The sequence below is a fragment of the Protopterus annectens genome, chromosome 1.part2 (assembly GCF_019279795.1).
Source record: "Protopterus annectens isolate FY-2018-M chromosome 1.part2, PAN1.0, whole genome shotgun sequence".
Classification (NCBI taxonomy): domain Eukaryota; kingdom Metazoa; phylum Chordata; order Ceratodontiformes; family Protopteridae; genus Protopterus; species Protopterus annectens.
In genome coordinates this window covers 131,753,099-131,780,247 of record NC_056727.1, presented here as the reverse complement: position 1 = coordinate 131,780,247, position 27,149 = coordinate 131,753,099, and the positions used below count along the sequence as shown (strand labels likewise).

The 27,149-nt window shown below is 39.7% G+C and overlaps 1 protein-coding gene across 1 annotated transcript in view; it reads left to right on the top strand.

The window, feature by feature from the left end:
- Nucleotides 1-27,149, top strand: part of CFAP36 (cilia and flagella associated protein 36) — a 1,925,715-nt gene that overhangs the window by 1,096,076 nt on the left and 802,490 nt on the right. Inside the window, exon 6 of the mRNA XM_044055272.1 lies at nt 6,568-6,742. Within this exon, the coding sequence (XP_043911207.1) occupies nt 6,568-6,742 (175 nt within the window). The remainder of the gene's footprint in view (nt 1-6,567; nt 6,743-27,149) is intronic.

The following is a 27,149-nucleotide window of genomic DNA, read 5'->3' as shown; positions in this document are numbered from 1 at the left end:
TAATATAGACAGAATAGCCATCCTGATAGAAGGCTATTGCTGTCACCTTATGTACATTGTATTTCTTTTTATTTGCATTTGTTTACTGGAAGAGTCCAACTGGGGATTAAAACTCCATTTCAGCGAATGCACAGGGAGAAAAGCTGCTTGATTAGTTGTACAAAGTTGTTATGATGATGATCAAAAATCTGTCAAAGCAGAAACATTTGTAAGATATAAGAGAGATGTATAAAGAGCTCAACAGTGAGTTAGTTGCACTGTTGCATCCACGTTAAAGTGAATATTTTATGCAAAATTAATAAAGGACAGTTTCGGTGATTGCACTGTACTGTGCACGTACCTTAAATGAAATGTTTGTATGAAGACAGTATTGCAGATAGGCAATCAAGTAATGAGAGGGTAATGATGATTGGGTGCCCAGGTTAGGCTGATATAAGCGTTGAAAGAATGTAGAGACAGTGATTATATTGTTAACTGAAAATGAGAAACTGGGATAAGGCTAGCGAAAATTAGTTCAAGTGAATAGTTAGTGAGAAATGTGTAACAGAAGATATACAGAGGAGGTTTGTGGTGGCCAGAGAGATGCATGTTAGGATAAAAAGAAGGGCACCTTGAGAAGGTCACTAGTAGATTGGGGGGGTGCATTCTGATGAATAGTATAGAAGAAATGAGTCTGCACAAGATATGTGCTGTAGTTGATGGTACAAGGAGAATCCGAGTGTGTTAAAATATTTAATCCAAGTATAGACAAGCTCCAAAAAGGTACAAACAGGACACAAAAAAATAAAAGTTGAGCGCACTTTCACTCTGCTATTGCAAGGCTTCCTCAGAACAAACTATAACAACATTCACATCATTTATATACCTAAATGATAAATTAATTAATTGGTTAAGCTGATTGCCTTAAAAAGGTATACTATATATTTACAAAAAATCATCGTATACAAATCTGACTAAATGCATAAACCCCAATGAATGTTTGAAATATGTTAAATTCTTGCCTAAATATTACTAAAACCACATCATACAAAGAAATATATGTTGAAAATATTTTTATGCATAAAAATAATAAACTTCCAACCATGAAATTAAAAAAAAATAACCCAATAAATATATACATCGTAGGGCATCCATAGTGGACCAGTTTCAACCAGTAAATTTAATAAAAAAATGCTCCTAAACTAATATATAAAAGAAAGAAAAAATTCCCAATAAATAAAAATTCACAGCTTTGCTCGTCTCAGTTTCAACACACTAGTGATACTAATACAGTCATTTAAGCCTGGTGGTCTCCCTGCGTCTGTTTTTAGCTGCCAAATCAATTCTCTAAATTCAACCCTAGCTTCCCATTTACCACCTCTAGGATCCATAGTCACTTGTTCCAATATAGCAAATTTAATTCTCATATTATGACATAGTAAGGAATGTTTAAAAAAGGCATTAAATTCCTTCTTTTTAGAAATCTCGTACAGATGTTCATAGATCCTTTTCCTAAGTGTATGTGTGGTCTTACCAATATAAAAACTATCACAACTGTCACAAATACCGATGTACACTACACCCCTAGTACCACAGTTGTAATGTTTAAGGAGCCAAAACCTAATGCCTCTAGATGGAATATTTATTTCCCTCTGCTGTAAAATGTACTTGCACTGACAGCAAGTACCACATTTAAACATACCCTTCTCAGTTTTATTTGCCCCTACTTGTTGATCTCCTTTCCTCTCAAACACACTCGGATTCTGCTTTTTGCCTGGAGTTTCGTTTTCTTGGTTTGGTTCTCCTTTTTTGTGGTTCTGTAGTTGATGGTAGCAGTAAGCTGTTGTGTAGAGAGAGGTGGAAGGAAAGTTAATTTCCAACTTTTGGCTTGTATAGACACTAATCTTTGGCAGGCTAATATCTTGTAGAGTTATTTCTTATTTCCATTTGAACCTGTGTCACATTTTTCAACATACTTGGCTTCTATGAAAACACTTAAGTACATTTTGAGAATCCCTGTCCCTTTTTAACTTAGAACAAACTTAAAAAAAGTTTATACATTTTCAACAAATAAAGTTTACCCCCTCCAGATAGCATTTGCCAAAAATCAACAGCTTCACCCATAGGCATTAAGCTAACATTCAGGTTACCAGTGCTGAAGTATGTGTTGCAACCTGTTCTTCCACTTACTCTGGTTGCTGTGTATTCTTTCATATATGTATTACCCTCTAAGATGTGAAAAACAACTTGCATGTTTTCAGTAAATATTAACTTTTTGCCCTAACAAAAAGTGCACTAGCTACTGTTGAATAAACTAAATTGTGCACTGTTGTATTAAGGCTTCAGTTGGGAAGACACCTAGTGAAGTTATTTACTTTCCTCAGTTTAAAACTTTTTTGTTATACTGAGATTCTGGTCACGGTACCTTTAAATGTTGATTACTGTGTACCTCTTAGATTGCCGTCAGAAAAAAGTGTTCATATCTTTCAACATCAATATTTTGCACTTTTAGATAGCTAGTCTCCGAATAAAAGCAGTTAGAAATGGGGAAAAATTATAGTAACATACTTATCAGACTTCCCCTGGTAAACTGCCAGCAGATGCAGATTTTTTTTTCCTCTCACTGAGAGGATTTACTAATGAAAAAATAGTTAATAACTTTGCTAATGCAAGAAGCTTACCATTTCCATGCCTTTTATTGTTTTTTGATTTTTTCAAGCCTGTTTGTTTAAAAAGTTCATCCACTGCTTAAACCATAGACATTCACCCCCGTAAAAACAAGGAAAATTATAATAATGATCCTGTGTATAATGCAATCAATATAGTGTTACAGTCCCCACCCCAGCATCCCAAGATCACAACATTATAATGACTTTAACGTGCTTCTGTCTCTTTATCTTATGAGCAAGAAAGAGTACTTGCTTATTTAACATTTTGATATATACACAGTCACTAATAAGACTGCTTCCCTCATCTTTAAAATACCCATGACTGCACACTGTGTAGAATTGCTTTGGAGTATAATAAGCAATTTACATAATATTTTATATAAATGTTAATAAAGTTTTAATTATGTTTACATATTAATTTGTTTTCATTTTCCTTATAAACATTAATGATATAAAGTGGAGTATATGCTTTATAGTTCACCTATTAGGGTAACACAGTAAACAAAATTCCAGCCACTTTTTTCGTGCAGTCACGTTTCAGATGTCCAGTTCTATTTCCAAGGGATTTATGCTTTGTAGTCTCTCATTTATTCACTAATTTCATTGTTGCTAGTCTTTTTCCTGATCATCTCCATCTTGCAGCAGCAGTGTCTGGTTCAAGTTTTAGGTATTCGTGTTTCTTCTAGTCTGCTCCTGTTTTTGTCTGTAAAACATTTTCTTTTGGAACAATGGGAAATGTTTCATTGCCAAAGTCTCTCCATGGGCTTCAGAATTGTCAGAAGAATTAAAGAAGCAGAGTCCTCTTCTGCATGTTGGCTCACTCTTTACTGGCAGACTTTTTCTGCTTCACTTATATTGCATTATGGAAATGTTTTTGATCCTTAAGGAAAAAATATTCTGAGGAGACAGCTGGATACAGCAGCTTGAATCTCATACATGTCTCTCGGCATTCCCAGATTGCTGGGATTCACACACTTCTGTACTGCTTGGTGTACAGTGAATAATCATTTTCTGCAAACACTCTGCTGTCTCCAACTTTAATATTTTTCCCTTCTGTCAAAGTTTTCTTAGGAGCAAGGAGAAACTCTTTCTGCTGGTAGTATTTCATCTTTACTATCATTGGTCTTGGCTGATTTTGCATGGCCAGTTTTGGAGCATACACTTGATGTTCCCTCTCAATTTACAAATCCTGCTGTGGTACACAGGACCAGTTGATTATGTGTACTTTCCTAAAATTAATGCACTCTGTTCCTTCCAGTTTCTCAGGTAGAGCAGAAGATCTGTTTTCCTCTGTGTGTTCCGTCTTCCAGGTTTACTATTTATTGAAACAGCTCTTTTTCAGAAGCCTTGTGCTCAGCCAGACTTTATTTCATCCTTTTGTTTTTTTTTTGTTTTTTTTTTGCAGTTTTATTAGTTCATCTGAATACTTTGTAAAAGCTTATTCTATTATTTCAGCCTTGTTATTTAACTTGATATATTATTTTCATGTTTCATTTAATTTCAATACCTCTAAGTACATTTCATTTATTTTTTTCCTCTAAATTACTATAAACCATCTCCTCTACCAAAGCTGAAATTTGAACAGTTTTTCTGAACAGCCGCAAGATTCTTATCAGCCATTGTTTTCTGTTTTCCCTTTTTCAGTGGTTTTCTCTCAAAATTTCTTGTTTTTACTGGCATCCAGGAAGTGCAGTTACTATCTGGCATCTGCAGTGGATATAAAATGTTTACACACCCCCTGTTAAAATGCCAGGTTTTTGTGATATAAAAAAATGAGACCGCAATAAATCATTTCAAAACTTTTCCTCCCTTTAATGTAACCTATAGCCTGTACAATTCAATTGAAAACAAACAAATCTGTTAGGGAAAAATATATAAAAAATAAAAAACGTACAATAAGCTAGTTGCATAAGTGTGCACACCCTTAAACTAATACTTTGTTGAAGCACCTTTTGATTTAATTACAGCATTAAGTCTTCTTGGGTACACACCTGCAAAATTTCCACAGCATTGGATATACCATGGAACACAGTGAAGACAGTCATCAATAAGTGGAGAAAATATGGGACAACAGTGACGTTGCAAAGAACTGGACGTCCCTCCAAAATTGATGAAAAGACAAGACGAAAACTGGTCAGGGATGCTGCCAAGAGACCTACAGCAATACTGAAGGAGCTGCAGGAATTTCTGGCAAGTACTGGTTGTGTACTACATGTGACAACAATCTCCTGTATTCCCCATATGTCTGGGCTGTGGGATAGGGCTGCAAGACGGAAGCCTTTTCTTACACAGAAAAACATCCAGGCCTGGCTAAAATTTGCAAAACAAACATGGGGGAAAATGTGTTATGGTCTGATGAGACAAAGGTTGAACTTTTTGGCCACAATTCCAAAAAGCGCGTTTGATGCAAAAGCAACACTTCACATCACCAAAAGAACACCATCCCCATGGTGAAGCATGGTGGTGACAGTATCATGCTTTGGGGTTGCTTTTCTTCAGCTGAAACTGGGGCTTTAGTCAAGGTGGAGGGAATTATGAACAGTTCCAAATACCAGTCACTTTTGCCACAAAACCTTCCGGTGTCTGCTAGAAACCTGGAGGAATTTCACCTTTCAACATGACAATGGCCCCAAGCATACATCCAAATCAACAAAAGAATGGCTTCACCAGAAGAAAATTAAAGTTTTGGAATGGCCCAGCCAGAGTCTGGGGTGACCTGAAGAGGTCTGTGCACAAGAGATGCCCTTGCAATCTGACAGATTTGGAGTGCTTTTGCAAGGAAGAGTGGGCAAATATTGCCAAGTCAAGATGTGCCATGCTGATAGACTCCTACCCAAGAAGACTGCATGCTGTAATTAAATCAAAAGGTGCTTCACCAAAGTATTAGTTTAAGGGTGTGCACACTTATGCAATGAGCTTATTGTACGTTTTTTATTTTTTATAATTGAATTGTACAGGTTATAAGTCACATTAAAGGTAGGAAAAGTTTTGAAATGATTTATTGTGGTCTCATTTTTTTATATCACAAACACCTGGCATTTTAACAGGGATTTGTAAACTTTTTATATCCACTGTATATGTTATGCAGACTGGCAGTTTCACTGGCCCCTTTTTCGCAGTTTCTGTTTTCACACTGTGAGAGTTCAGGTCAACCTGTTGATCACTGTGCTGCTGTCTTGGAAGTCCCAACTAGTTCCACCTTCATGCCGCAAGTAGTAACAGGTGTGTTTGTAAACAAGGTCATTTTTACCCTCTGCTCTTTTCCCAAATCCCCACAGTCAGGGAGAGTAGATATTACATTATTTGTGCATAAGCAACTGATATCGGTTCTAGGTAGTTCTAAGCAATTAAGAAAATCTGACCACTTGTCCCGTTTGGTAAGGGCAGGGAGTGGAAGCTTGTAGACATAAACAGAATATGTATTTGTGTGGCTAGCTCACTGTACATTTCATCTGTCCCTTCTGTGACAAGGCTGTTCCTGCCCAATTTAAGGCTCAATCAACTAGAACCACCTTAATCTTTCTGGAGGAGGGGTAAATTGAATGCATTTGTTTAATGTTATTTAACTCCCCCTGGATCCTCTCTGTAAATGGACAGTGCCCAGTATTGGTCAACCTGGCTACCAAAGTGTAGTAAATAAATACATCAAATGTTAATCTTTAATTATACAAGTATGCTGGGATAAGGTTTTAATGCCAGACTTTGCTGAAATGACAATAGTCTTCAAACACTTGCATATACTTAGATACTGACATTGCATCCTTCACTTTCAGATATCAGTTTTTCTCTTGTGGCTATGAGGTGTGATATCATTTAAGTAACTCTTTGTCCATAGAAATACAGAACACAATGTGATATGGCTTGCAGGCAAAACTTACATGTATGCAGCATGTTATGTGTTTTTCCATTTGGCATACAGGAAGTCCAAAGAGGAATATGAGCAAGATTTGGCAAAGAAAAGAAGTCAGACAGAAATAGGGTCAGCATCAAACAGAACAAAGCACAGTGGAGAGAATGTGAATATGGAGAATATGAAGCTGAAACATCTACAGTTAAGACAAGAAAATGAAGTTAAAGTGGAGCATTTACAAAAGGTATGACCTTTGTACCTTTCATGAATTGCTGAATCTCAGAAAGATATACCCAATCATCTGCTTTTTTTAAATAATTTTAAGAGTGAGTTTAGAGAGCAGCATTTAGCTCGTTAAACTCTAGCATTGCTTCCAGATGGTCCTTTAGGATCAACTGATTGATTCTAGACATCTAGTTTTGCCTTTTCATATTTTCATCAATAAAAAACGGTATGCTGTGTACATAAATCTGAATTGTATCAGTTCAAGTCAAACTTGACCAACAACATAACTGTTTAAAGTACTTGACTGTAGCAGGTTGAGGTGTTAATTGATGTTCCTCTGCATTCAGCCATAGTATTTGTTTCTGTAAATATTTCAGCAACCAAGAAATTTAGACCAAATTGCTTGGCTTTCTATGAAACGCCACAAGTGGATGAACATTAATACTGCTGTGAGGGTACATATGTAGCTTGAATGGTTACTGATGTATTGCACATTGTTTAGAGTAAATTACACTTGTTTATTATGACTAATAAATTCAGTTTTTAAGTCTGTTAATTGATGCCACTGTAAAGATATGTTTCTTTTGAACAGTTAAGTTGTGGTTCTTGAGATTATGAACATTGATTTGAACGGTTATTTCTTTATTTTGTCAAAAGATCAAGTTGCAATGATTCGAGTTTAAAATATAACCTTCCAGAGCACCCATGGTGACAATGATTTTTGTTTCACTGTCAGAGGGAAGTATTGCCAGTATTTATACAGGTCATACTCCAGGTTGCACTAGGGAGTTTGAGTGTGGCAAGAAAGAAGATTAGGATTCATTAAAATTTTGCTGTAAAGATGTTTTGAGATTTACTTCCATCAGTTCTTGTTAGGATATTGGAACCTATACATAGGGTGGGAGGATTCTTGCAAGAGTTAAACAAATGAGCTATGAGTAACTGGCATCACTGATAATTCAGGCTGAATTTTCTATCAGTCGTATGTCCACTTTGCCACCCTGTGTTTTTTGTTTTAAACCATTGTCTTCCTGTTAATGGCAAGTGCCTTATAATAAAACTGCCATTACTGTTCGTCACTTCATTACTCAGCTCTAATTTTTTGTACATAATTTATTGGTTATTTGGCTTACAGTTTCATTTGAACAGTAAACATTTCTGCTGTTTTTTTATGGGGAAAATACATTATTTTGGAATGGGTGTGTTTTTTAATGAAATCCAGTTTCCTTGGATGACTTGCAGTCCCCAAAGGGTTTTCATGCTCCAGTTTAATTTTTCTGTTTATGACACTATGGATAGTCATTATTGTGAAAGATTAATTAAAATAACTAAGGTCAAACTTTTAAAAACATTGCAGATATATTTATGACAAAAAAGTAAAACTTGAAAGAGGCTAAGAAAAGAGGATTGTTTCATTCAGGTAATGTTAAGGAACTTGACAGAAGGCTAGGACTGGTTCAAAGCAGTATGAAAGAGGAAATCGATCTCTACATGTGAGGAGTTTTTTTTAAAAAAAGTATCATTAAGGGAAAATGAATTTCAGGAGATTCCCTTCTTCATCCTGTTCCAGGGAAAGCTCCTGAAAGTGAGATAGTGATGTTTCTCTCAGAGGGTGAGTCTGAGGTAGTTGCATTCATTTCATTTGTGAGAAGTCCCAAGGGTTCAAGAGCAGCATAGATTATGGAAGAACTACAATTAATGAAAAACTAAATGCATTTTAGAATAGTTTTATTCAGGGTAAGGCAGCTGTGGCAGTATTTATAACACAGAGGATTATGATAGTGTCTCCAGTCATAACCCACGTTATGTATTTGAGACATGGATATCAAGAGCTTCTCAAGGTAAATTTTGACATTCATGTTTAACATCTACAGCAGGCAGGGTTATGATAGAAGAGACCCAGTCATAATTCTTTGTAGTGAATTGAGCTTACCTTGCTCCCATGTACTACAAAAGTTGGGGAAAAGTGCAGAAATGCTAAGTGTTTTACAGCTTTGAAAGTTGTAATACACATACAGTTGCATGATAGAGGCCGTCACATGAGAGCATCAGGGAGATGTTAAGCAAACATTCAGTAATTAATAATTCTTTAATACTTTTAGACTGAAAAGGTTTTAAGGAAGTGTTAAAAATAGTCTGAATAAGCTATATAGCAGCTTCCTTCTCACCACTCTTCTATTATGGCTGAGCTGCTAACTACTTGTCGCACTAGAATATTAACAGCAATGAGGGGTGGTAAACAAAAGCTTGTTGTGAGCCCCTCTGTGACATCAGGTAGATGCTTAGCATGCTTGTCTTTTTCATGATTTTAGAGTATAATCTTAGTGCTCCATGCAAGACTTCTGAGCTTCTGCTCACTGACCATGTTTCAGTTAACCTTTCAAAGCAATGTGATGTGCCTTTGCACAAGTCTAACAGTTGTTTCATTTTTAACATTGTAAAGCTGCATGAGCAACAGAATGATCATTCTTTAAATGCAACATTGTTAGGTGCCATCTTTAGTTCTTACTACTGTAGAACTACTGGTACTCTGTTTCAAGTCCCATAAAAGAGGAAGGTATTCCAGTTGAGAGTGTGTGTGTGTGTCTATATCTATCTATCTATCTATATATATATATATATATATATATATATATATATATATATATATATATATATATATATATTATCATCGTCATCGTCTTCTTTCGGCTGTTCCCGTTAGCGGTCGCCACAACAGATCATCTGTTTCCATTTCTTCCTGTCCTCTGCATCTTGCTCAGCCACACCAACCACCTGCATGTGCTCTCTCACCACATCCATAAACCTTATCATACGCCTTCCTCTTTTCCTGTTACCTGGTAGCTTCATCCTTAGCATATTTTTCCCAATATCCTCACCATCCCTTCTCAGCACACGTCCAAACCAACATAATTTTGCTTCTCTGGCTTTGTCGCCATACCTTCCAACCTGGGCTGACCCTCTAATATACTTATTCCTAATCCTGTCCACCTTCGTCACACCCATTGCAAATCTTATCATCTTTAACTCTGCCACATCCAGCTCAAACTCCTGCCTTTTTGTCAATGCCACTGTCTCCAACTCATATAACATAGCTGGTCTCACTCCCCTCTTGTAGACTTTCCCTTTCACTCTTACTGGTACTCGTCTGTCACAAATCACTCCTGACACACTTCTCCACGCACTCCATCCTGCCTGTACTCTCTTCTTCACCTGTCTTCTACACTCACTATTACCCTGAACTACTGATCCCAAGTATTTAAACTCATCCACCTTTGCCACCTCTGCTCCTTGCATCCTCAGCATTCCTCTATCCTCCCTCTCATTCACACACATATATTCTGTCTTAGTCCTGCTGACCTGCATTCCTCTTCTCTCTAGAGCATATCTCCATCTCTCCAGGGTCTCTGCCACCTGTTCCCTACTCTCACTACAAATCACAATGTCATCTGCAAACATCATAGTCCACAGGGACTCCTGTCTGATATCATCTGTCAACCTGTCCATCACCATTGCAAATAAGAAAGGGCGAGAAGCTGATCCTTGATGTAATCCCACCTCCACCTTAAACGCATTTGTCACTCCCACCACAGACCTCACCGCTGTCACACTACCCTCATACATATCCTGTACCACTCTTACATATTTCTCTGACACTCCCGACTTCCTCATACAGTACCACAACTCCAATCTAGGCACCCTGTCATATGCTTTCTCTAAGTCTACAAAAACACAATGCAGCTCCTTCTGACCTTCTCTGTACTTCTCCATCAACACTCTCAGAGCAAACATCGCATCTGTAGTGCTTTCCCGGCATGAAACAATACTGCTGATCACTAATCATCACATCCCTTCTTAACCTAGCTTCCACTACTCTTTTCCATAACTTCATGCTGTGACTGATCAATTTAATCCCTCAGTAGTTACCACAGCTCTGCACATCACCCTTATTCTTAAAAATCTGAACCAAAACACTTTTTCTCCATTCCTCAGGTATCTTCTCACTTTTCAAGATTTCATTAAACAATCTGGTTAAAAACTCCACTGCCATTTCACCTAAACACCTCCATGCTTCCACAGGTATGTCATCTGGACCAACAGCCTTTCCATTCTTCATAGCTATCCTTACTTCCTGCTTGCTAATCCATTGTACTTCATGATTCACTATTCCCATATCATCCAACCTTCTCTCCCTCTCATTCTCTTCATTCATCAACTCCTCAAAGTACTCTTTCCATCTCCACAACACACTCGCCTCGCTTGTGAGTATGATTCCCTCGTTACCTTTATCATCCTTACCTGCTGCACATCTTTCCAAGCTCGGTCCCTCTGTCTAGCCAATCGGTACAGGTCCTTTTCTCCCTCCTTAGTGTCCAACCTTTCAGACAACTCTTCATATGCCTTATCCTTAGCCTTCGCCACCTCTCTCTTTGCCATGCACCTCATCTCCTTATACTCCTGTCTACTTTCTTCATCTGTCTGACAATCCCGCTTCTTCTTTGCCAACCTCTTTGTCTGTATACTCTCCTGTACTTCCTAATTCCACCACCATGTCTCCTTGTCGTCCTTCCTCTGTCCAGATGTCATACCAAGCACCTTTCTAGCAGTCTCCCTTACTAGCTCTGCTGTAGTTACCCAGCTATTTGGTAACTCTTCACTGCCACCCAGTGCCTGTCTTAACTCATCCCTGAACTCCACCTCACAATTACCCTTTTTCAATTTCCACCATTTGATCCTTGGTGCTGTCCTCACACTCCTCCCCCTCTTCTTGATCACCGTCATCCTACAAACCACCATCCTATGCTGCCTAACTACACTTTCCCCGGTCACCACTTTACTTCTCCAATCTCCTTCAAACTGGCCCTCCTACATAAGATATAATCCACCTGTGTGCATCTTCCTCCACTTTTGTATATCACTCTATGCTCCTCCCTCTTGTTAAAATACGTATTCACCACAGCCATGTCCATCCTTTTTGCAAAATCCACTACCATTCTGCATTCCTTTGTTTAACACCATACCTACCCATCACTTCCTCATCTCCTCTGTTCCCTTCACCAACATGCCCATTGAAATCTGCTCCAATCACCACTCTCTCACCCTGGGTACAGTCATCACCACTTCATCCAACTCACTTAAAAATTTTTCTTTCTCATCCATCGCACACCCAGCTTGTGGAGCATATGCAGTAACAACATTCATCATTACACCATCATTTTCCAGCTTCATAAACATCAATCTATCCTACACTCTTTTCACCTCCAAAACACTCTTAGCATACTGTTCCTTCATGTTAACTCCTACGCCATTTCTCCTCCCATCCACACCATGATAAAACAATTTGAACCCACCTCTGATGCACCCAGCCTTATTCCGCTTCCATCTGGTGTCTTGCACACACAATATACCAACCTTCTTTCTGTCCATCATATCGGCTAGCTCTCTCCCTATACCAGTCATACTGCCAACATTCAGAGTTCCGACCCTCACTACCACAGTCTTAGCCTTTCTCCTCTCTTCCTGCCTTCGGCCATGCCTTCCACCTCTTCTCCTCCTTCAGCCAACAGTAGCCCAATTTCCGCCAGCACCCTGTTGGCTAACAGTACTGGTGGCAGTCGTTGTTAACCCGGGCCTCGACCAATCTGGTATGTAAATATCTACTGGTGTCCGCATGAATTATTTGGTGAAGTTTTATGCCGGATGCCCTTCCTGACACAACCCTCCCCATCTATCCGGGTTTGGGACCGGCACAAAGAAATGCACTGGCTTGTGCATCCCCAGCGGCTGGGTTATAGAACGTTCAAACCATCCTGTTCAAAGTAAAAAAAAACGTTGACTATAGATAAAAAAAACAAACAAAAAACAAAATAAACTGTTGTAAGCAGGGAGGATGCAACCCCCCCCCCCCCCAGTACTTAAATATACCCACTCCGAGATCGCACCACATTGAACAAAACGAGAACCTCCCCTTATGGAGATTTCCATTGAAACACTCGAACTTCTGCAAATTCGAACTTATGGTCTCGACCATATGAGGTTCGGATTTGCAGAAGTTCGACTATCTGATAGGAACCCATGTGATGCGATCTCGGAGTTGGTATATTTTGCATAGAGTCCATTTTAGACCCTGCAAAAATAGTTGACATGTACGTAAGCTTTGTACCAACTTCTCAGTGTGTTTGTTTAATGAAAACCATAATACAGTATTGTTTAGTCCCTTAATTGCAGAGTATTTTCAGGTCTGTCATTAGAACGCTGATTGTTTTTAACTGTTTTGCCATTCTCATATAACCATGTGTATTTCCAGAATGGCCCTACATTCTTCCATTACATTTTCAGGGATAGATACCAGTGCAATTATCTGTAAAACATCCTTACTTTTTGGGCTCCTGCCTTCAGAGTTGCAGCTTCATCTAGACTTTTAATGAAAACTGTTTTTGTGCTTCAACATGTAAAAAAGTGCATATGTCAGTTTTATACAGAAGTATGTATTCTTTTCAGAAATTTGTGTTTTGACATTTTTTTCTGTGAAGATAATTGAAAACTACAATGTTATGTTGTTCTGTCTTGCCTTCATTCTTACATGCAGGTTCGGATCTGATCCTCGGCTCCAACTCGGCCGATTACAGAAGCTCGAAGTCTCTAAGTTGGCTCGTGGTAAGGTAGATATCCCATCATGCAGTGGTGTCAGTCCTCAGATCTCATTTGCCGCTTTACTCATTCAGAAGTGCTCTTCTTGGCCATGGCCAAGTTAAACTTTTTCTTCTGTGTTTTCTGTGTTAAATAGTTGTCGCTAGTTTGTCGGTTGTTTGGCTAACGTTTTTTTCAACAGGCCTGTTTTGTCGGTATCCTGCACTGGTTGTTTAGATTATTTCTAATTAGAATTTGCTGTTTCTTCTTGTTGAGCCCCTTTGTGTTGGCTCTTTACTAGCTTTGATAAGTGTGTATTTACATTGCAGGACTTACTATATTTTAGTCTGTTTTTTTGGTATTAGCTTTCTGCCTTTGTGTGTGTTTGCCTAGGCTTGGGTAACTTAGTTAACTGTTTCCGAGGGCTAGGCCCATTTAAGTTAGAGGACCTAGTCCTCTATTTATCTTGCGTTTTGTATTTATAGTGTGGTGTGTTCCTTTCCCATTCTTGGCAGGGCTAGGCCCATTTAAGTTAGAGGACCTAACTAATTCCTTTTTGTACCTTACAGCGCATTTCTGCCTTTGCTACAGTGTGACAGTTATATCTAAGGAGTCGAAAGAGAAGGATCATAAACCTACAGGTTTTAAGAAATGTCAAAAATGTACTCAGAAAATGTCCATAACGGCGGGCATGGTGTATGTGTCTACTGTTTGGGGGCCATTCACTTACAAGACACTTTTTGTCACTCATTTTGCTCAAGAGTCCTTCAAGAAAGGAGAAACAAATTCATTTTGAAAGTTCTCCTGAAACCATCCTTTGAGGAAGATTTAGGTAGTTCTTCCTCACAATCTACAAAGTCTCCCTCTAGACGGAAAGAAAAGACTGTTAAAAGGGCATCTCCAGTGTCCTCTGAGAAATCTGGACTTACTGAGAAAATACCAAAAACTACTAAAAGACTCGCACCTCATCGGCTCCACTGCCTTCGTAGCCGACTGATGTTATTACAATTGACATGCCTATACCGGCCCCAAGAACTTCGGAGCCGAAAAAGAATTCTTTAGCTCAGAGCCGGTCAACAGATATTTCACCAGTCCCCCTACTCGGAGATCACCTATTTTTCAAATATCTCACTTTACAACCCTTTCCTCCAGGTCCTCTAGGAGCCTATCGGATGAAGATGTGGTGAGGGTGGTGTGCAGACTCTTGAAGGTGCCGGGGCTGGCAAATTTGCTTTTGGCTCCTGCCCAGCTGGCCTCAGAGCCGTCCAAATCTTTGACATCCACTACTGTTCCTCCTCTGAGCCGTACCGGTCTATCGGAGCCAGAATATCCAGTACCGCTTGCAGTAGAACCTTTGGCTCCAGCACCTCATGAGGCCTTACCGGAACCGATATCTGCTCTGACACTCGCAGTGCCATCAGTAGTGTCTAGGAGCCGAAGTTCACTGGTCAACCCCGAGGGAGATTCTCTGACCCGAGCCTCTTCGGTTCCAAGTCTACCTCTCGGTGCATCGGCTCGAATGAGCTCTGCTCCTACATCAGCTTCAGTGCTGATCTCCCTGGAACCGGGGGCTACCTCTGTTTCTTCAGAACCGGTGGAGTCCTCGGAACTGGGGGAGTTGGCCTTCGAGCTGATGAGGAGTGTGCTGGCCAAATTTACATCTCTATGCAAGGATGCTGATGTTCTTCCCCCAAAAGCACCGGCTTCTGTCTTGGCACCACCCTATCCACAGGACAGCAGAGATCCACAGCCTTAGGAACACCCTCTGGGTGATCCCCATTCTTCCAAGACCTCCCCAGAATACCCTTCTGAGGAGCTTCTGAGGAAGAAAACATGCAAGAGGAAGTATGTAGACTCCCCTGATGAGTCTGTCACCTCTGACACTGACCTCGAGGAGTCAGAAGTGTCCTCACGGTCATTCTGTGATGACATCTCCTTTGCAGATATCCTTGAGATCCTAAAACAGAGAGGCAGCTGGACTACCATCACCCCTTCTGATGAGGAGTCAGTGTACATGAAGGCTTTCGGATCTCAACCTTCAGCCTCTTGGGTGTCTCCTCCTTTTGACTAGCTCATGGACTTGGTGAGTCGAAAGGCATGAGAATCACCTAACATGATGGAGCCAGTCCCTAGCAGGCCAAACAAGTTTTTTTCAGCCCCCGAGGAAAACGATTTCTTGACTAAAGGTGTGCCGGTAGATGCTATGGTGGTGGCAGCAGCCGCCAAGGAGCTTGCAGAGACATCCTCATCTGTCCATCGACCGAACAAAGTCTCGAACAATGGACAGATATGGGAAGCGTGTTTTTTCTTCAGCGGCTTTTACCCTTAGATTGCTGAATTATCTTACTCATTTTACAAGTCTTCAGAGAGATCTGAAGGAACTAGGAGATACTCTACATGGTACTTCAACTGTGGGGGTACCAGAAAAGGGTACCACTCAGTTATCCACCGTAAACTCCATAGTGAATTCCTCTATGAGACTGATATCATACGCAGCAGATGGAGCAAGTAGGGCAGCTGTTTCAAGAGTTTCCCTTAGGAGACGCTCCTGGATGCGCTTGTATAACTTTGTGGAACCCTTTAAGTCTACCTTCACTAATGCCCCTTTTGACTGTTCCTCACTTTTTGGACCAAAAGCTAAGGATACACTCACCAGATGCTAGCAGGAAGGGAAAACTCTCTCTGCCGTTGGAGTACGTTTTTCCATCCCTTCAAGACCCTACCCTAAAGGGCAGAAAGACGGTAAGATGTGGTTCAAGAAATCCCAGAGTTTTTTCCCAGACGCAGAAGGTGATTCCTTCCCCAAGGGCAGAGGGGGAGGAAATAATGGTAGATGCCATCCCAGAGGCAGAGAGGGCCCGAAAAACCAGGGTGACCGTGATTCCTTTCGCTGACGTCCCTATCAGCGCTCCTGAAAGAAGGCCTGACTGTGCTACTCTGGAGCAAATCTGGGGACGTTTATCTTTGTACCCAGAAGCCTGGCACAACATCACAAAAGACAAGTGGGTACAAAACATAATATCCAGAGGATACTCCATCCCCTTTTCCTACCCCCGTCCTCGAACCAGAAAAATCCCACATGTTCCACCCAATCTCAGGGATCAAGCAACCATAGAAATCCAAAAGTTGCTAAACAAGAATCATCCAGACCGTCCCCGCAGACCAAATAGAATTCAGAACTTACTCGAGATTCTTTTTAGTACTAAAAAGAACAGGGGACTGGAAGCCCATATTGGATCTCAGCAAACTAAACGAATCAGTCAAAAAGTCCACGTTCCGAATGGTGGCACTGCAGTCAATACTTCCCCTTTTAGGGACAGACAGTTGGATGTGCTCGATTCCAAGATGCGAACTACCACATAAAAATGGACAGAGCATTGAGGAGTCACTTACTCTTCCGGCTGGGAGCCAGTCACTATCAGTTTCGTGCTCTGCCCTTTGGTCTCACTACAGCCCACAGAGTGTTCACCAAATTCATGGCAGTAGTAACGGCTCACTTGAGACATCTTGGATTCCGAGTGTTTCTGTACCTGGATGACTGGCTCCTAACTGCCACCACCAAGCATCTACTTCAACAGGGCAGAGACATGACCCTACAAATTTGTGCTCAGCTGGGCATTACAATCAACTTGCAGAAATCTGCCTTGTTGCCTTGTCAACATATTACCTTTATAGGTGCAGAAATAGACACCGTTTCGATGATGGCTCACCTTCTCCTCAACAGAATTGCGAATCTCAAGCAACAGATATTGCTGTCTCTTCCCAAACACAAGGTCAAGGCAAAGATAGTGCTCAAACTACTGGGAACAATGGCTTCAACCATAACCCTAGTTCCCTTAGGCAGGATGCATATGAGAATTCTACAGTGGTTACTATTCTCCCAGTGGTCGCTTCAGGAACTTCCTCTATCTCACCTAATCATAACAACAGAAACTTGCAAGAAGGATCTTTGTTGGTGGATTCAATCCAACGAGTTAACCATCGGGAGACCATTCGTTCCACATCAACTTGTTGCTGTTGTGACCACGGATTCTTCCCAGATGGGGGGGCTTTACCTGGGGAAGACAGTCCAAGGCATATGGCAAGAACACGAGGCTCATTTGCACATCAGTGTTCTAGAGATGAGAGCAGTAATTCTGGCATTACAAGCACTCCAGAACTCTCTTCCTCTAGGGCAATTGCAATTCAGTCAGACAATATGTCAGTGGTATGGTATATAAACAAACAGGAAGGAACCAGATCATACCCACTTTGTCGAGAGGCTCTGAGGGTTTGGCAGTGGGCAGTCTCTTCCCAGTGCTTTCTAGTAGCAATGCACATCCTGGGAAATTCCAATGTGATAGCCGACAAGCTCAGCAGGGCAATATTGATGCCTCACGAGTGGTCTCTAAATCAGAACATTGCAGAAGAGATCTTCCACAAATGGGGCCAGCCTTGCTAAGATCTTTTTGCCACTCCTATGAATGTCAAATGCAGCAGCAACTTTGCCCTAATCCCCCCTCCAGGGGAGACACAGAGAGACGCACTTGTTCACAATTGACCCTTGGGACTTCTTTATTCTTTTCCCCCGTTTCCCATCATATCAAAAGTCATTCATAAAGCAAAATCCTTGGGAAGCAAGATGATTCTCATTGCTCCATATTGGCCTAGTCAGATTTGGTTCCCCTTTCTCCAGCCGCATCTACTGCAGGATCCATGGATTCTGGACCCAGTTCCAGACCTGCTGACACATATGTCAGCAATGCTCCATCCTTCTCTCCACACCTTCAACTTGACAGCTTGGCTGCTCCACTTCCAACATTAGTCAGGCTTCAGGATTTCACTCCAGCAGTAAAACACATTTTGATATCCTCTCATAAGGTTTCTACCATAAAACTATATGCTAGTAAATGGAGAAGATTTTCTTTCTGGGTGCAGACCAGAAACATAGACCCCCTTCACTGCCCCAGTTTCTTCAGTTTTGGATTTCTTTTCGGAACTCTTCCAACAAGGCTCAGCTGCTGCTACAATTAGTCCCGCTAGCAGCTATCTCCAATTTCCACTTAGGACAGCATACACCTAACTTGATGGCACATAGACTGTGTAAAGCATTTTTGAAAGGCATTTCCTTATTGAGACCTCCATTTAAAGAACCTGCCCCTCTTTGGGACTTAAACTTTGTCCTATCACACATGCGATCTAAAGTTCCTCTCTTGGAAAAAGATTTTTCTGATGGCTGTAACCTCAGCTAGAAGAGTTTCAAAGCTACAAGTGCTTTCAGTCAAACCACCCTATTTGATTTTCCATAAAGACAAAGTTTTGCTTCAAACTAACCCATCCTTTGTCTCTAAGATTTGCTCTCAATCTAATATTAGCCAATCTATTGAGCTTCCAGTGTTCTTCCCTAACCATACCAACAAGGCAGAATACTTCATCAACTTGATGTGCATAGACAACTTAGGTTCCATCTCCACAGAATTAAAGAATTCAGGAAGTCAGATCAGTTGTTCATATCCTTTTCAGAGGCAAGAAAGGGTATGTCAGTCTCTAAAATCACATCATCTAATTGGCTTTCCAATTGCATAACTTTTATATACTCTTCCAATAACAAGGAACTCCCCTTCAAAGTTAGAGGTCACTCAACCAGGTTAGTAGCAACATCCACTTCTTTTCAAGCCAGAATTACAGTGGACATTATTTGTGCAGCCTTAACTTGGGCAAGCTCGCAGACTTTTATCCCTCATTACAAAGTTGATTTGGCCTCCAGGGATAGAGTTTCCTTTGGTTCCACAGTGCTCACGAGTGTATTCCCGTGAGCCACCCAAGAAAAAGGTGCTAGGGACGCTGTCCCACATGTAAGAATGAAGGCGAGATAGGACAACATAACATAAAGACGTTATGTACTCACCATAACATTCTGTGTTTGTTGTCCATCTCACCCTTCATTCTTACGAACCCATCCACCCTACACCTGTCCAAATAATCCTAGAGGACGTGGTATGAAAATTTTTGCTCATTTCCTTCATGTAGGAGATCTTTCACTATTGTTTTCCTTTACCTGAGGGTACAGAATAACTATTTTCTATTATAGTCGGCAGTAAACAAGATCTGAGGATTGATACCACTGCATGATGGGATACCTACCTTGCCACGAGCCAACTTAGAGACTTTGAGCTTATGTAATCGGCTGAGTCGGAGCCGAGGATAACCCACATGTAAGAATGAAGGGTGAGATGGACAACAAACATAGAACATTGTGGTGAGTACATAACTTCTTTTTTTTTCATCTAACTGGTATCTAAATATCGCAGATTGTGAATTACAAAAGGCTTGACATAACATCATATGGCAACATCTCCTTACTGCTTCAAGACGTTCTTAAGAAAACCTCAGGACAAGACCACTGAATAGTCCCTTTTTAATATGTATTTTACAACTTAATTTCATTTTGGAAAAGCAGAGAGCAGTATCTCAAAAATATGCATTGCATATCTCTCTTGACCACCATGCACCATAGGTAGTCAGGAAATCCTTCTGTTTAGCACAGTTAATATATATATATATATATATATATATATATATATATAGGTGTCTCATCCAATTAAAGAACATTATTACTCCAGTATACAGTGCTCTAATTAGACCAGTCAGAGTATGATGATGTTGCTTCTTTTGGTGTGTACCTGGCCAGACATATTTCACAGCTATAAAAGGCTTCAGCAATTCCTGACCCAAGAGATCACTGATGGTAAAGATCCTTAGCTGTCAGGTTAGGCTTTTGAAGCCCTGCTCCTTTAGTCATTCTAGTACAGATTCTTCCATGGAGATCTATCTTACTTTCCATTCCATAAAGAACCAAATCCTGTTTGATCTCTTGCATCTTCGAAAGGCAGACAGCTCCACTAACACTAGAGCTAAGGATTTAAATCTGCACCAAACATTAAGTAAAACATGCTGGAGAGAGATTTTATTACCTAGAGTTTACCCCATCTCTAGAATAGACTATCCTTATATGTTAACTAAAGAGAATCCCTTGCAACCTTTGAGTGTAACCTGGATGGGTGTATGGACATATGCAAATTCATCACTGGCCTGACCTGTTTTGCTCTTACCAAAGCAGGCGATGTACCATGCGGATGGGTATTGTCAGTATGCAAACTGCCTTATGGCTTCTCTACCTTGTAGCTCCTATGATCCTAACAGCAGTTCAGTGCTGAAAACCTCACTTTTCAGGGACAGAAATATAGTGGTTTTCATTCTTATATAATAAAAGTGAACTTATCATAATCCTACCCCCCCTTTCCCCATTTTTTATGGGTTCAGGGAGTTTGTGTGAAGTGACGCAACCTGTCTCAATTCAGTGTTAATCTCCTACCTGCTTTGACAATTATGGCTTGACTGTTGCAGATCTTCTGTCATGCATTCTTGCCAACTCTTGGCTGGATGCCCTTGTCTCCTTTTGCCTTCTTCCTGTATATCCCAGATCAGCTTTACCAAATCATCATCTGTCCTGCACATGTGACTGAACTACCACTGCATTCTCTCCTTCATCTTCTCTGCAGTTAGAGCTACTTTATCTTTAGCGCTGAGTTCATTTATTCATCTGTCCCACAGTATCCATTCTACTTAAATATGTCAGACACTTCCCCTCCATCACCTTAAGCTTGTTCAGCTACTTTGCCTTGACTAACCGTACAGAAGCACTTGTCTCACCATTGTTTTGAACACATTTTAACATTCTTTGTCACACACTACCCATAGCAGTTTTCTGCCAGTTAGCTGCTGCATTTCTGATTATAGATTATAAAAGTGAAATATATTTGTTTTTATATATTATGCATTCACTCCCTGTGAAAGTGTAAAAATTAGCACGTTTGTTGCAAACCGTATTTAGAAACATTTGTAGTAAATCATAATAGTAAAGTAATGAATTGAAAGCCAGAACATGGCTTGTGTCTTCACAGTATCTCCTACAACAAGCAATAGCTTCAGCTCTTTTCTCATATGCATATCCTGTTCCAGTGAAATGTGCCCCTTCTGAGAGGGTACAGCATCTCTGTGAAGGAGCTGCATAAATGTAAGGGTGATTGCTGTCAGAGACGTACTTATAGCACAATTCTTTACTGTTCTGACATCTCATTGAGCAGAAAGTGAAGGGTATATTCATCTGTCAAACATGCTACCCCCTGCCACAAGCCGTATCAGTGGTTATTTCACAGTGATCATGCAGCCAACTTGTACTTTCATGCACAGCATGCCTCCTCACCCCTACCTGCAGATAGCCACCTTCTTTGTATAACTCTGATGTTTGATTGTGAGGAAGGTAAAAGAAACGCACATCCCATGGTAATGTATTTCATCTTATTACTCTTAGATATATATACTGCATCCACCCAACAAGCCATAATCAGAATTGTTTTACATGTTATCATGTAATTGCTGTCTGCTTTCTTACATAGCCTACCTCCAACACAAGATAGTCACTTTCTGTGCACATTTCTGGTACTTGACTTTGAAGAAAGTGAAAGATGTAGGGGCTGCACTAATTAATGTAGTTTAGCATATTAGTTGTTAACACACACACTGCCCCTAAGTCCTGCTTATAGCTGGCAACACATGTTTGTCAGCTGCAGTTCTGACTCATAGTCAAAATGCTGACAGCTTTTTTAGATTTTTAGCTACTAACTGTGTGTTTGGCAAGTTACCAAAGAACTCCTAGTTGTGCCTTGGAGTCCGATATCACTGTACAGTGCATTTTGTTACTGAGGCTAAATTTTATGTAATACAGAAATGTATGAATCATGGCCTGATTACAACTCAACAAAAATTTAGTCTGTACCTCTGTAAATTGTTTGCCTTGCAAATATGTAAATTACTGCCTTTGTAAATTACTAAGTGCAGTGCACCCTCTAGTGTAATGGTCATCAATTGTACACTATGTTTGCTGAAACATACATATTTATTGGCACACATGCAGACTGATCAGGTTGCTAGACTGACATGACTTGAAACATCAGATTGTGATTTTTTTAACAGACAGCATGGCATTGACCTAGTTTTGTGAGTTTGTGAAGCTAATAATGAATTTCCATCATGTGTTTGAATATGTTCTGTATTAATGTTACACTGGGCATTGGTATATAGCTTAATCATTACAAGCTTATCAGTCATGTGCAAATTTTTACTCCAGAGGATTTTACAGTGACAAATTTTTGTGCCTTTCGAAGCTCACTTCACACACAAATCAGTTGCTCTTGTAGGCATATTGTTCATTATTGGTTAAGTACTGCTCGCATTGCTTGCATAGTTATAGGTTCATAGGTAGGTACTAGGCTATCGGCCCTGGGGCCTATACAAGCCCAGCCAAAAAGGTACCCTTGCTTTTGCCACCCAAGAAATTTATTTTCCTGTACCACTGTCAAGCAGAGAGTATGGGAAGTCTCTGGTACAGGAATCTATCCCTCCGGCATGTTATGTTTATTGTGGTGACAAGGTTTAGGTCCCTAGAGTGTGTATTTGCTTTATTACCTTCAACTACTTGCATAACAAGAGTTTTGACTTTTTATTTACAGTTATCTTCCAGGGAAGTCCAACTGGGTGCAGCCATTTTCAGAAGAAATTCTGTAACATATGTGAGATGTTTTGTAACAACTTTGACATTTACATAAAGTCTTATTGACTATGCAGAAGACTATGTAGCAGTTTTGAAGATGGGTAGTATTTCTATATAGTTTAGTATTTGCATGTGTGCATATAGAGATACAAGCAGGGAGAGGCATCCGTAGGTGTATTTAGAAGGTGTAAACTGTTTAAGTACCTAACTCTAAGCAGGTATGGTAATTTAAATCAAGCTGATTATTGCTAGTAAATGTTTGTAAAGAATTTGTTAGAGATTGGAAGGGTGTGCAGTTTAGCATTAGTGGTTAGGTGGAAATGGTTATACTAATTTGGGAGTAAAGGCAATTGGGCAGCAGGAATTGCATAATTGAAGTACATAGTGGTTATTGTACAGTACAGTTATGTATACAGCAGAGAGTATGTGATTAAACTGTTATATTTACTTGTTCTGTGCTCATTTGAATAAGTTTTGAAATGATTTTGGTGATTCTAAGACTGTGGCAGTAGTGTAAGCAGCTAAAAATGGAGCTCTGGGCAGAGAACAATTAAAAACAGCAAAGGCTTGGAAACCACTGTAAATTGTTAACAGAAATTGGTAGACTATTTGTCTATCTATAGCATCCAGAAGATTAAAAAAAAAGTCAAAAGGTGGAGTAAAAAGGAGAGCAACTGTGCAAACCTTAGGAGACTAAAATCAGTGTGGTATAGCAGAGGTGGGAGAAGCAGATGGCAATGACAGCTGATCAAAATTAAGTCACCATAGAGAGAAAGATTAACCAAATGCACTGCAAAATTTTCAAGGCAAGTGCTTTTATTTGGAATATGTAGAGACAAATATCAGAAAGCTGTAAGAAATAGAATGTTTTATCTAGGCATTCAGATGAAGTAACTGATGAGCAAACTGCTGAAAAAGTGATTACATTAAAATGGTGGAACAGCAATTTTAAAATATAAACAGATGACACATAAACTGGCCAAACTTAAGGATAGTTCACTCAGAGTCAACTGAGGTTTACAGCAGTACTAAAACAAATGGAATGGAAGGACTGTAAAGACAGAAAATGACTGCATACTCACTGGAATTTCTATTGCTGATATTAAAACAGAATAAACATATAGTTAGTATCCCTAATTTGAGACTGTGAAAGCAGTCCAGCTCCAGTCTGATGAAACTGCAAATATGCTGGCAAAACCAGGAGGTTTTTTTTGTATGTCGTAGAGTAAGAGAACAGTCTTAAAGGTCGCAGACAAAAAGGTTTGTGCTAATAATCTCTGTTCATTACAAACCCAAACTAACAGAAAGACTTTTCTTCCCTCCGTATGACTAATAGAAAAATTAAACTTTGTTTCAGGATGTTGTAGCCTGCATTACTGGAAAAATAAAATTAACACCAGTAGGTGTTTGTTATATATAGTAAAAAAAGACACAGAATAAAATGTAATGAACATTTGAGGCGGGAAAAAAAGAATATTCATTATATTGATAATGGCTGCAGTAACCTTGGCTGCCTGGGTTATATCCTGCGAAGGATATAATGGCCAGACAGCTTTCAAAGTTTCAGGGCACCTTCCATGCCCAAACCATCAGTCAGCTTGAGCTGAGCTGATTGAAAAGGCAATTTTGGGCCCTGAGCCTTCTGAACTTTCCTGCTGTTGAAGAGGGCTGTCCTCTGTTGAGTTTCAAGAGTCAGCAGCCTGCTTATGCTGCTACTTTGCTGGGCAGATAAGTTCCCTTTGGGGAAAAACCTGCCACATTAACATTTGTATGTTTTATTGTACTTTCCTGTTTAGGAAAGTTATTTTTAAGCTAGGGTTGTGTTTTACTGGACTGTCATGAGACTTGACTGTACTGTTTAAGTATGAGTTCATGTCAGTTTAAAAGTTGTTTAAAGTAATTAAAAAACATTTTTTACTGTGGAGAAATTGTGTTTGTTTTAATTTTTGGGACTGGCAAACTGTTTAAGTGTTTTTCACTGTGTTATTTTATGAAAAAAGTGACTTTTAAAAAACTAAATTTTACTGGCTTTTGCTGCTTGTTTTCCCCAGAAAAAGAGGCACCATTTTTGTCTTGACCAAGGAACAAACTACTGGTCCTATAATCAGTTCTTTTTCTAGCCACAAAAAGAAAAAGTTAAGCAAACAACCTTTTCCACCACATCAGTTTAGCAGTTTGCCTTAAACACAGGAGGGTGACTCTGCTGTGGCCATAGCTTGCTCCATAGACCACTCATCTTTTACCATGGATCCCTCTGGTGTAATGCCTACATCTACTATGGACCAGGGTTAGCTTTGTCCTCTGCAGCTGTTGGAGACCCCTTAGTGGTCAAGGGTGAGTCACTCATGTTAGTGCTGGGAGAGGTAACAGGAAAACTTTCCTGTTTTGAGTGAATGCAGTGACCACCTTAGGGAAGCTTCTGCTGCCATTAATTACATCGTTTGTCTTATTTTTTCTGTCCAAAAGAAACAGAAAATTAAACGTGTCTACTTCTCAAATTTCCTTAGATAGGAGTAGTTTACTTGGTCTGGCTCAGGGTTTAATTTAGGCTATTAATCCTTCTTGTATGATTTTTTTTGTTAAAACAATAATACCTCTTCCTGGAGAGATTCAGGATTCCAAATCTGGAAAGGAAGATGAAGGTACAGATATGAGATTTTCTCCTCAGTTTTCTGATTCAGACTCAGAGGAAACCTCAATTTCTGATTCGCGCTGAGGGGGTCTCTCTCTCAGATTTTTCCAGAATGTGCCAGTGTTTTCGGTGGGAGAACATGGAGGTTTCTCAGTTTCTTAGAAAATACTATGAGCTATTACAGAAGGAATTTCCAGAGCCTTTACCAATTTCTCCAGTTCTGTCAGATGTGTGTGTCAGTGCCTGACATTTTCCTGATAGCCTGCTGCCATACCTCTCAACCTTGTAGCACAACAAATCTGGACAAAGCCAAAAATTAATGGGGATACAAAGGCCCAACACTAGGGACAAATTTTAAATATTGCTTGTATAATCTTAAAAAGTTGCTAGAATGAAAGTTTTTGTGTTACCATGCATTTTGCAAGGATATGAAGACAAACTTAAATAGCTGTCATTATTTAATTAATTCAGTCCTCACTGATTTTCCAGAAAACCACACAAGTTTTATTAGGAACGGATCTAAAATATGAGGCAAAACTCTGGTAAGTTGAGAGCTATGCTGCTCCCCCTAAAAAGGCAGATAAAATGTATAGTTGCCCAGTATTTTAAGTTTCTTTATACTCTTCCCAAACCGACCTAGCAGCTGTAACTTCAGTTAATCCTACTGCTGCTAAGCATTTAGTTTATTTTGATCCTACTCTTTCTGATACAGATATGAAGATTATTGATAAGCATGTGAAAAACTGCATGCTTCTGCAACTTTGGTTTTCAGAACTTTGATTTGTCAGGCTCATATGTTAATGTTTATTCTGACTAATTGTGAAAGCATGTGGAATGTTTTGCCTACATTTTCTTCTTGCAAGGAGAAATCTACTTTAAATAATTTAGCTTCTTCCATTGTACAAGTCACTGCGCAATGTTTACAGTGTATGTATGACTGTGTTGGCACTGCTTCTGGGGCATATGGCCACTGGTAGTGTTTTCTAGAGATTTGTCTGACTGTGTTTAAATAACCTCTCAGAGGATGTGAAAAATTAGATTTTAAATTTTCCTTTGGATAGTGATTTAGGTTTCGGTTCCTTTGCTTCAGAGGAGATCAAAAAGTGTGATGAAAGGGTATAAGTTGATACAGGGTATTTTCTAAATTTTCTAAGGGATTCCCTAGCCCCTCATCCAATACTTGGCAAAAACACCTCATCCAATGTTTGGCAAAAAAAAAAACAGTCTCATCAAAGTGCTGGCAAACAGATATTTAAAACTAATATAGCCCAACAAGTCAGAATAACTAATTAAGGGACCTTGTTCCCCCTCCCCCAGTAATCCATTTTCTCTTCCTGAAAGTCTGAATCTCCACTTTACTCTTTTGCAACAGATAGATCATAAGTCAAGGTCACAGTTAGTTATAGGAGGAAATCCTCCTTTTTAGGAGTAATTCCTTATCCACCAGACCAGACTCTTACTTCCACCCGTCCTTCATCACATGCTGACCCAGGAAAAAATAGAACTAGTTCCTCCTTCCCAGGTTGGGAAAAGTTTTTTATTCACTGATTCTTTTAGTGTCAGAGAGAGAAA